Genomic DNA, 12,177 nt, shown 5'->3' with positions numbered 1-12,177 from the left:
TGCTGCAAAGTGCTAAGCGAGTGGCAGTACAGGGAAGTTGCCTAAACCCTATGACATGAAGGACTGATTCAGCAGCATCTAATAACAGCCATAAGAGTTTCTCTTCAGCCTCCAAGTGCTCTAGGATGGTGCAACCCATAGCCACATTTTAGGATTCTGCAGGCAACAGGTTGAACGTCCATGCTCTGGCAGGAGCACTGACTCTCAACAGATACAGACAAACATGCACACAGGCAATGCAAGGCCTTTGGAAGTGAGCAGTACCATAGGAGAATTCAAGAGGTCTTTTCTCTTTGGTCTGACCTTTTGGTCTGACCTTTCCCTGCAATGAAGGCAAAACTCCTGTTTTTTTGAAAATGCACTTTCTGGCCTTAGAACACGCACTTAACCAAATGTAATAGGGACATTTTTTTATAAATCTAAATGGTTACCCATCATCTAGCTAGTCATCAAGAGGCAATAGGCAGAAAAAGCAGTTTTAAAAACTATCCAGCAGACCTTGTTTTATTTAATTCTTTATTTTGACATCAAATAGCTTGAGAAAATCTTGGACAGGTAAAGTATGCTGCTGGATTTTTTTTTTAACGTCTTTTGTAACATTTGTTTCAAGGTGCAAAAGAGGTTTACATGTGTGTTTCATGTTACATAGCAAAACTTTAACAAAACAAGAAGACGTCAAAAACAGTATACGCATCAGCAGAATAATCCAACAAATACATTATGGCACTTGAGCCTTGTACTAAAGAAAGGGCTCTACAATGAAAAGATAGGTAGTGCGCAAAAAAAGCTTCTTTTTATATATATATACACACACACTAAGGGAGCATAAACTGGCTTTTTAATGCAAGTCTTTGTGACTAGCAACTTCTTTCTTTTCATTCTCAGATGGTCACTATCTAATGAAAACAGATTACTTATTGGAGGTGCACAGGGATACAGAGCATACTCATTGAAGAGGGGATTGCAATATGGCAGCATATATTTCTTTAAAAGTTTAGGCACATTTGAATGCAAAAAAATGAATTTTTAAAAAAAAATCTCCTACAGACAGTGCAAAATTTGAAGTGCCCTCACAAAGGCAACAATCACTTAGAAAACAACCTTTAGGACATAAAATGATATCTATATTTGAATTAAAACATAAAAAAGAATGCAAGTAGAAAAAAAAGGTTTGTAATGAAATATGAATTTTTGGTACCCAAAATTTAAATCACTGAAGGCAATGTGAAATTGTGGTATATTTTTGAGTACTGACTAAGCATGCTATGCATTAAGACCTGGCTTTAACTTCATAAATAGAAAAATATTCAGTTTTGTAAGCTGTAATATATTTGTAAATAGCTTTCAGAATAGCTGATGTAATGCTGAATAATTGATCACACTAATTCTGCTGTCACTATCTTAGTGTTTGTATCCACACAATCCTGCTAGTTTTAAATTGGGATGCATCCTAGTTTTAAAAGCAGGATATATGTACAAGAACAGGGATAGATCTTGTTCCCATTTAAGTCTATGGTTAGATTGACTTCAGTGGGACAGGATTTTTGGTGGAAACAGTTCTAATTCTCGGATGTTTGGTTTCATTTTTGGCCCAGATCTTTAAGAATTAAAATAATCAATTATTGAAATGGGTCATGACTCCAGTTTGAGACCTACCGCTTCCCCTGCAAAACACACTGACCTTGCATTATCAGTATAAACGTAAGCTGTTCCTTCTTTCTTCCATAGTGACAAGTTTTCTAATTTACCAATCTCGTAAATGTACGAGAAGGAAAAAAATCAGGAAATGTCACTGACAACGTAACAGTAAAGTCACCACACACACCAAGAAATTGCTCCTGCTTTTTTTGTTTGTTTGATTTTTACTTCAGAACAACTCCTGTTGTCTTTCATAGGAGTTTTACCTGAGACAAAGTCTGCAAGATCAAGTCCACTACAAACAAGAAGTGGCTTTTATACTCTGTTGGAAACCCAGACATCATCAGATGAGCAAGTTCATATTACTACTTCACATGTGCCCTGAACTTCTTAAAGTGATTGTTATTTGAATGGCAACAGGTTTGCTATGCAAAACAAGTTCATCTGCTCTATTATTGTTTGGTAAAAGCATAATTAGCTTCCCTGAATATTTTTCCTTCTCAAACACAGTCTCTACAGGATATTATTTTTCTTTTTCATGTCCAGCACTAGGTATCTCAGTTAGTGCTGGCTTCTCTACTGCAAATATAAAAGTATGTATAAAATATAATCATCATATAAGCTAACAACCAGTTAGCCTCAGGCACAGATAACTACATATGTGATATGGTACCTCAAAAGCATATGAAAACATATTCTGTTTTATGTATTATAGACTTTGTCAGCTGGGTTTACTGAATGGCTACATTCAATTGTCTGATATGTGAGCAATGCATCTTTTATATATAACATTATTTAAGGTGCTTTTTTAAGAAAAAATTAAGTTTTGAACAAGTTAATGATGTTGATCACAGACACTGCCTCCAAGTTAAACGTATGTATTGTGGGAAATCATTATTTTTCAATCTTTGGCTCCCACTGCTTTTGTTACAATGTACATTTGAACTAAATGAGATCTTACTGCAAAGGCCAAGGCTAACAAAGAATCCCAAGTTGCTGGTGTGCACCCCTATTTGTCAAATCATTTTCAATAGTCTCGGCCATGTTTTGATACCCTTCCTTATGTTGGGTAGCACTTTATCCCCCATGCAGGCTCATTGACTTCAGTGGGACAATTTGTAGCTGATGGTCCTACTCACCGTGAGTAAAGTATCAGAATCTAGCCCTGTTTCCAGTTGCCAACCATGGCCCACATTCATTTATTTAAATTCATCCAAGGATTAAGTTTGACCCAGTGTACTTATTTGTTGGGAGAACCAAGGAAGGAGCCATTAATTTAAATAATGTGAAGTTTAGAGGAGCTCTGTCTAGTTTATCATAAAGAACATGGAAGTTGTTAACATACTATATTTGACTGGCAAGTCTGGGCTACAATTGGGTTGACATTTGTCTTTTAAACTTAGATACAAGGTTTCCAGTGGCCCATTCGGATCTTCACCTCTGCTTATTTGTGTCAATAATATACAGTACACCAAGATTTTCTCAACACACGAAAAAATTGCTACAAAATGAAAATAAAAATGTGTGCATTTTGAACAAGGCACTTAGGAGCCCCCAACGGTCTTTGGGTATGAATTGCAAAGAAATACCAATGCTTTCTCTGCATAAGCACAAAGACAAGTGCTTTATCATATTCACACAAAAAATGAGGCTACTGGAAATGAAACTAGTGATATGCGTTAGCAAAAGGCTGTGGAATTAAGAGGAGATGAAAGCGCTTCACAAGTTGAGAGCTCACCAGCTTCATAGGGATTCTGAAAAAATATAACATGCAGCTAGTAGTTACCTGTAGATTTAGAACTAAAGTCTGTGTTCTGATATATACATCCTCCCCTCCTCCCCACTAACTCCCTCTGAAGTCAAGATGCACATGCCTTTGGCTTGCAGCATAAACTTGTACTGTCCCTCTCTATGTCTGTTCTTCCCTACTGCAAGTTGTTTATCAGCATACAAGGAGTTCTACTTTTGTTGCAGTGGGGACCGTTAGAAATGGTCATTTATTGCAATATTTGCAGTATTCCCTTTCATTAGGATGTGAGATACGGCAATCAACTGAACTAGATAGGGTGGCAAATGCCTAATTTTTAATGGTACCCAGTACAGGGAAGATTACAGTTTATCTTCCTCTTTATTAGATGCCCTTCATAAGTGGTTTAAACTCCTATTAGTGTCAGTGGGAATTACATGCATTCATGATTCCAAGGTCCAAAGGGACCATTGTGATTCTATAGTCTGACCTCCTGTATAACACAAGCCATAGAGCTTCCTCAAAATAAATGTATGGGTGAGTTGAATAGAGTTTGACAACACTTATTAATATTAAAGGCAATGGCATACATCCATAGAAAGGCACACATGTTTCCCAGCACTGAGATCAGAGAAGATTAAGTGCATTCGATCCAGCATGGCCACTGGGTGAGATAACTGCAACTGGATATAAATTCAATGCATTCATGAAGGGGGAAAAACATCTGCTGATGTCAGCCAGTAAGGGAAATCTTAAAACAATATTACTTTCAGAAAGGTGCACTTTGTCACCATACGAATATGACAGGATGGAATCTACCAAGATCTGAGCTATGTAACTAGGCAGTCTTTAGTGGGGCTTCCTTGTGGCTCATCCTGGAGCCACTGAACTTTTCAGTGGAAACATCAATTACTTAAATTCAACTCGGGCCCAGGCTCAAATGATTCTCAGCAAAGGGTCAACAAAGCCAAAATCTTGGGCTGATAAACGCTACAGGAATCCTCACCCTAATTAATGCATGGGGTAAATAAGAGCCATTGCAAATTTCAAATTAAGTTGGCCTCCCATCCTTGCAGGCCATCCATAATAACAAAACCTCTTCCATTAAGGGTTTTAGCAAATGATCAATGAACACTCAGACTGGAAATCACTGGTGCCTACTGGAGTGTTTACACGTGTGGCAATTTAGCTAAAGTGATGTATGAACTAGGTAGTATGCTGTTGGGATTCTCAGAACCTTGTAGGCTTTTTTAACATGGGAACGCTCATACTGTGTTTTGCAAATTCTCATCTTCCCTGTTTACATAAAAGGACTGCAAGGAATGTGATGAAGTTGATGCAGTTGTCAACTGGCTCCGATTCTCTTCTTCCATCGGGGCAGCATTTTTGGCTGCTGGGGCATGCAATCGGTGAGCATCTAGCATTTCCAGCAGTAAATCATAAAGGGGGACTACATTTTTGCACTTCATGTTGTATAGGTGCTCCATCCCTTTATTGCTGTGGATTTCAATGAAAACAAAGTCAGAGGACACTCCATAATGAGATGACAATCCATAATATTTACAGTGATTGCCATTAAAAAGCTACCATCTGGCAACAGTTACCACACAAGGATACCTAAGATATCACAGTTTCCCCCCAATGTGTTGACTTTTAATGCTAATCGCATATCCAGCCCATAACTACCAAATCATTGGATTGCCAGACTTACCATAACAAGAAAAATAACAAAGTTTACAAATGGCAAAAGAACAAAAACAAAAACAAACCACCGCCCTGGGTTTTGCCTGAACGTCTAGATCAGTTCTGGGATGAAAAAAAATGAGGGAGTGTTACTAACCCTTTCACCACTCATATTTGTAACTTTAGTGACGCTTGCCACTATTTTAAATGTCACTTATGTAGTGGGATCAAGGAACCCTAACTCCATTCACCAACCAACCAGTGTGCTTTGCCCACCTTAAAAATAAACTGTACCTGTTTAGAACTGTCAGATTTCTAACACTCCAGCTATAAGGTATAGGAGCCCAGTTTCACGTCAAGAACTGAATAATTGAATTGATCAGGGTTGTATAGACCTTTTGCTTAGACTAAGAGCAAATTAAATTCTTCAAACACTGTTAATATTTAATAACTGTTAATTATTATTAAAAATCATGGAGATAGAGTCTGAATTCCCTACTTTGAGAATGCCTGTCCCTATCAATGTGAGCAGGGTTTGCGGAACTGGGGTGTTATATACCGCTGCAATTTACTCGGTATGTTATAAACAGAGTAAGACATTGTGTTTATAACAACAACAATCAGGTCCTGCCTCCATCATCAGACCCCCTTGCAGTATAGTGACACCAGAAGCAGAGGAACCTTAAAGAGCACACGAAACAAATAGCGTTAGGGACAGTTTCCCCTCACACATGATATTAAACAGAAGGGCTGTTTCTATTTCGGAATTATGGGCCACACTGTGATACCCTCACTCACACTGACTAGCATGTTGCCCCACAAGTAGTCTCACTGAAGAAAAAGACCACTTGTTGAGTAAGTTACTATTCAACACGAGTTTATCAGAATCTGGCTGTATCAACAGAGCAAAACCTTCCTTGCATGCTGAACTTTGCACAGTTGTCTTGTACAATGCCAGAAGGCTGCATGGGCATTCTCTCACCTCATGTGCCTGATGTGCGAGAGTATGAGGAGGAGCTGAGCCAGTCGTCTGTGTTGCTGATCCGGAGAGAGACCTGACTTGGCCATTAAATGAATCAATGTATCTGTGATTTTGTCCAGAACACGATGAATATGCTCCTTCTCTTCCAAAGATTTCAAGGTGCTGGAAAGAAATGTATACACACCTGGGGTGGGGTGGGGGGAGAACAACACAAAGAGAGATTAGACTTTCACAGCTACAGTCTCATAGACAGGGATCTTAAGAGGCCAGAAGAGGCATGAGAGCCAAACGCAATATGAACTTAGTTCTCTTCTGGCAGTAGGAAGGAGAACAGGAGGTTAGAGACAACCTAAAGAGAACATGGCTAAGGAAAGAAGGGAGGTCTCTCCAAAATGACAATGGTGAGAATCAGGAATGGACACACATTGGTCTAGATGAAAAACAAAACAATGGGTATACTCAGAAAATATTAAACAACCCAAACTGCAAATACGAGTGACAAACAATAAATAACCAGTTTTCTTGTTAAGCCTCCTCTGCTCCTGCTGCTTCAGCTCCCAGAGATTATTATTAAACGTGGTGGTGGCTTTCATGCACAAACCCAGCTCCACCCACCCACCCACCCAAAGAGGGTATGGTGAAAGCAAACTGATTGGCACTTTGGTTGGAGTCCTTTATGCTGTATCTACAATAAAACAAGGTAGAAAAAGTGTTTCTGCATGAGGAAAAGTGTTTCTCATAGATAAACATAATGTGGGATAATCAAAGTGACTGAAAAGGAAAATTACACTGCAGCCTTTACCCCACTTCCTCTATGTCTTAGGGTCTCTGGCTATTTCAAAGAATCTTTTTTTCCCCAAGGAAGGTGATGCTATTAGGTCAGTTATTGTATTCTTCAAACAAGATGGGCGGGGTTTGTAAAAGACTAAACTCCATTCTTTATAAATTCCAAGCCACAGACCTTTATAAACAATCCACAATAAAATCTAGCACTTGCAGTTTACTATTTTTCTCAATGCAGTCTGATAGCACTGGTCCAATCTGAAATTAACCAGCAACCAGTATAGTAGTGATGACAGCATCTGGAGAAACAGTCAAGTGGAACTGGAGATAAAGGGCCAGATTATGAGTTCAGTTACTCCAGATTTAAACCCAGGTAAGAGATCAATTTATGATAGTTATAATAAATCTCCCACTTTTCTTGCTCCATCATGCTCTGTATTAGACCTCATTGAGTAATTGTGTAACTGGTTTGAAGTTACTCCTGTCCCCACCTCTACTGTCTGTCACCTCCTAGTCCCTCACATTTGTTAGCTGTTTGGTGCAAGGACCCTGTTTTCTATCTGTATTGAGAGACACCTACAGCTCCTTTGGACACCGTTAGAAATAATCGTATTAATAATAATGATCATAAGTGTAGTTCTGTTGATTTCATTGGCATTTACACCAGAATAAGTGAGATCAGAATCTATCCTGCTGACAGAGAACAGAACAGCTATTACAGTATGGCCTCTGGAAGGCAGCAGTCGCAGCTCTTCCTTTTATTGATTTGCCTGCACTGGACTATTGCTATAAAGTTGTTATAGAAATATGAAGCAGTGACTGCTTGTCCTATATCATTTTTCAGACTGGAGTAACTGCATTGAAGAGAACAAGACCCTTAGACCTTTCTCAGCCAAATGATTTTCAACCCTCCACACACCCATGCTACTAATAGGTTTTATGGCTTAGCAATATTTTAGAGGGACTAATTTCTTAGTTCTGACTCACTGCGCTTAATCCATTAGTGGGAAATGTTTTCATAGTCTCATAGTAGCACCAGCACAGCTTGGCTTGGCCAAGGGATCCTGCCAGGTGTTATGAATACTTTAGGAATTCCTCCCAGTTTCATACTTCTAAAACCCTCTCAAAAGGAAGGAGTCCTGCCCGGAGCTCCCAGGTCTCACACTTCTTTAGCACAGGAGCCATCAAAGAGCTTTGTTTAAAAATATCAAAACAAATCCCCAAGAAATCCCCAAAGATTTGGCAATTGGCAACCCTTACTAATTAAATGTTGAATGAAAGACAGCTATTTGTTATCTCACTGCCCCAGGTGATTACTGTTGCCTTGCCTCACTGAGCAGGCATTTCAGAAACAGAAATATCAGCTGTCCATCACCAAAGAGAAGGGCTGCTGCCTTCAGGTAAAGTTTGCTCAGCAAGGCGAGAACTGGCTGCCTTAAAGTAAGTATCTTCAAAGCTGTTTTCTTCCAACTCTGTATAACAATCCAGAATCCTAAACATCATGGAAGGAGAGAGACAGGGAAAACCACAGCCACTGCAAGGGTGGGGCTCATATTCTGTGCCAACAAGGCAAAGCTGTGCTTCGAATGGATTTGTGGAGGGGACTACACAATATGTTACCATATATGCTGTTGGCAAATGGTAATGACAGACTTTTTGGATGCTATTGTTGAGGAGAACGCCCACTTCACCCTTTCTAGAACCACACAAGTGGAGTTTAAAGTGTCTGTTCAGCCTTGGAATCCGAAGACCACTACTGGCGATGCAACATCCCACCCTGCATGTTTCATCTGTCACAAGACAAGATGACCTAGATCAGTGGTTTTCAAACTGTGGTCCACAGGACTACGAAGATTTCCAAAAGGGTCAGCACCTCCATTTGAAACTTTTTAGGGGTCTGCAAATGAAAAAAGTTGAAAACCACTGACGTATAAGAATGACTCAGTGGGAAAGGATGTTTAAAAAACATTATGTCAATGGCAAAGAACAACAGCTGATTAGGATGTCCCATGAAGCCATCCACCATGTGGTTTTAAGGCTGTGTAGTACTCTCCTGAAGTATTCATAAAACTAACTCAGTTCTGTCAAAAAGAAAAGGAGTACTTGTGGCATCTTAGAGACTAACAAATTTATTTGAGCATAAGCTTTCGTGAGCTACAGCTCACTTCATCGGATGCATGCCGTGGAAAAACAGTTCTGTCACTCTACTAGGTTTAATAGGTAAACCAATTAAATTAATTTTCTGCTTTGACAGAAATATCACCACATTGGTTTCCAGAGATAAAGGGTGATCACTTTGCCAAATACCACCGATCCTTTTATCAGATCCAATCTAACAGCAAGAACTCCAGCATTATGTTGCTGCCTTTGTGTTTCTGATGCTTGTTCTCCTTGACCACAATGGTAAGGAAGAGCCCTTGAAGCACTGCACTGCTGAACTGAATGTACTTTTCAAAAATACAGCTTTGTTTTGCAGCTGAAAGGTTTATTTCGTTTTCTGCAGCCCTGAAGGGATAGATTCTGTTTTGTTATTGAGCTGGTGAAATGGTCCTAGTTATAAGAGACAAGCTGTCGCCATGGTATCTTGGGAGAAATTCACAAATGGCATCAATATGGTGCAGGGGTCGGCAACCTTTCAGAAGCGGTGTGCCGAGTCTTCATTTATTCACTCTAATTTAAGGTTTCGCGTGCCAGTAATACATTTTAACATTTTTAGAAGGTCTCTTTCTATAAGTCTTTAATATATAACTAAACTATTGTTGTATGTAAAGTAAATAAGGTTTTTAAGATGTTTAAGAAGCTTCATTAAAACTTAAATTAAAATGCAGATCTTATCAGTTTAGTATAGCGGTTCTTTACCTGGGGTGCGAGATGCCCTTTCTGGGGGTGCGAGACATGCGAGATTTTTTTAGAAGGTAAATCATCGAAAACACAGATTAAGCAAAGGCACATAAGAACAACTACTTTGTTTCATCAAACTTATGTATTTATTAACATTATACATTTTTTAACAATTTCTGTAATATACAAAGTTTTTAAGTTTAAGTTTTTAAGCTAATTGTAGTGTAATTTTTGATAAGGGGTGAGAGAACATATTTTAAGAACTCCAGACCATCAGCAGGCTGAGCGGGGCCAGGTGTAGTGTATTAAATTGCTCCCCATAGGAACGTGCTACTGATGGTGTGCTACTTACGGCTGCCTGTCCTGATGCTCTGAACGGCATGTTAGGGGACGGAGAACAGGGGTGGTTGGACAGGCGTGGGAGTCCCGGGGAGCCTGTCAGGGGTCGGGAGTGTGGATAGCGGGCGGGGCAGTCAGGGGACAGGGAGCGGTCAGGAGACAAGGAGCAGGGGGGTTGGATGGGTCAGGGGTTATGAGGTGGGCAGTCAGGGGACGGGAGGGAGGCACAGCCTTCCCTACCCCAGTGTAGTGTATTAACATTTCTCCCCGTAGGAATGTGCTACTTACGGTGTACTACCTAGGACTGCCAGTCCTGGTGCTCTGCAAGCAGCACATTCCTACGGGGAGAAATTTAATACACTGCACCAGCAGACAGAACCCCAGCCCGGCAGCGGGCTGAGCGGCTCAGCCTGCCGCTGGTCTGGGGTTCCATCCGCCGGCTCCTGCCAGCCGGGTCCCAGCTCCTGGTCCCGCTCAGCCCGCTGCCGGTCTGGGGTTCCGTTCACCCAGGCTGGCAGTGGGCTAAGCAGGGGCAGCGGCCGGGACCCGGCTGGCAGTAGCGTGCCAGTAAAAATCGGCTCTCGTGCTGTCTTTGCCATGCGTGCCGCAGGTTGCTGACCCCTGATATAGTGCATCTTGCAGTGCAAATACAAACTCTCACTTTTCCATACAGAGGGAGAGAAGCTTGAAGAGAAAAAAGCCGCTTTTACTTTTTTCGGCTCAAGACCACAGAGAAAGGACGAAGTTACAAGAAACAATGAAAAGGGACAGAGACCTGATTGGTGGTGGAGGAAGTGTGGAATTAGATATTAGATGATGATAGCGTCAAGGAATCCTCATCACTGGAGGTTTTTAAGAACACATTGGACAACACACTTGTCAGGGATAGTCTAGATTTACTTAGTCCTGCTATAGTGTAGGGGGATAAACTTCATGACTTCTCGAGGTCCCCTCCTGCCCTGTATGTCTACAGTTAATCTCAATATTCTCTAATATGACTGTGCACTAAAAATTTCAGGAAAAGGAAAGTGTTCTAGACTTAATAAAAATCATTTGTCTGGTGCAATAAATCTACACAACACCTTAGAAATACAATTTAACAGATTAGATTTGAGATTGATTTTAAATATTTTTGGCTAAATATGTCTAATTCAAATTGGCTGAAAACACATTTAATTCCTCTTCAGATCAATTGTGTTTGTTCTATGTATATGTAATTTGTGTAACATGGTTCTCAAAATTTTTTCCGAGATTTTTGTGTACATTTTTCATCTGTTTTTGCTTTGTGACATTTGTGTGTATTTTCTACAGATTATGTTTCCAAATATAATGTCTGTATTTTTTCTGTATATTTTCCACAGGAATCCAGTCTCCTTCTCTATACAGGGAATGAGGTAGCCGTAACATATTTCTTTTTATCCTCCTCATTCAATGTGTGGCCACAGGCATGGTTTACCACACACTATCCACCTTGAGTACAGAATTACTCATTTCTTTTTTTTATTACACTTACCATAGTAGTTTCTAAGTGCATCACAAATATTCATTAATTTATCTTTATGACATCCCTGCAGAGAGGAGTTTTTACAGATGGAGAATTGAGGAAGAGAGAGATTAAGGGCAAAATTTGCAAGCATTTGTGGTGGGTGGCTCAATCACTGGGCAGCCAGCTTGAGACACTAACAACCTGATTTTTCAGAAAACTTAGCATTTTTGTCGCACTTTATATGTTTTCAGCACCGTACAGATATTTATTAATTCATCATTACAACACCCCAGCGAGGTAGGTGGGTGAAATACTATGACCCCATTTTACAGTTGGGGAAATTGAAATGCAAAGTGACTTGCCTAGGATTCAAACACAGGGCCTCCTTTTGCCTAACCCATGTTCACTCCTCAGACCATACTGCTAGGGGTTTTAAGTAGCTGCAGCTCTCACTCAATTCATCTGCAGTTGCGAGAGCTCAGCACTTTTGCAAATCAGGCCCAGGAGTCTCAGGTTAGGCACCCATAAAAGTTCATGACCACCTGGGAAAAGTTTGGTTTAAGAGACTTTCCTAGCATCACACAAGAACTCTGTGGCAGAGGCAGGGATATAATCCAATTCTTCAGAGTGGCATTCAACATCTTAACCACAATGTTATCCTTTCTCTTTCTGTGGCCC

The 12,177-nt window shown here is 40.2% G+C and overlaps 1 protein-coding gene across 7 annotated transcripts in view; it reads right to left on the bottom strand.

Annotated features, from left to right (window-relative positions):
- Positions 1-499: 499 nt before the first annotated feature.
- The window catches only part of ESR1 (estrogen receptor 1), a 297,584-nt gene continuing 285,906 nt past the window's right edge, over positions 500-12,177 (bottom strand). For all 7 annotated transcript variants that reach the window (XM_048844214.2, XM_075126808.1, XM_048844211.2 and 4 more), the window contains 2 exons: positions 6,051-6,234; positions 500-4,882 (listed from right to left, as the gene is read on the bottom strand). In XM_048844214.2, the coding sequence (XP_048700171.1) occupies positions 4,651-4,882; positions 6,051-6,234 (416 nt within the window). In that variant the 3' untranslated portion in view covers positions 500-4,650. The remainder of the gene's footprint in view (positions 4,883-6,050; positions 6,235-12,177) is intronic.

The sequence above is a fragment of the Caretta caretta genome, chromosome 3 (assembly GCF_965140235.1).
Source record: "Caretta caretta isolate rCarCar2 chromosome 3, rCarCar1.hap1, whole genome shotgun sequence".
Lineage (NCBI taxonomy): Eukaryota > Metazoa > Chordata > Testudines > Cheloniidae > Caretta > Caretta caretta.
Note: the sequence above shows the minus strand (reverse complement) of the source record. Positions and strands in the feature narration are given on the sequence as shown.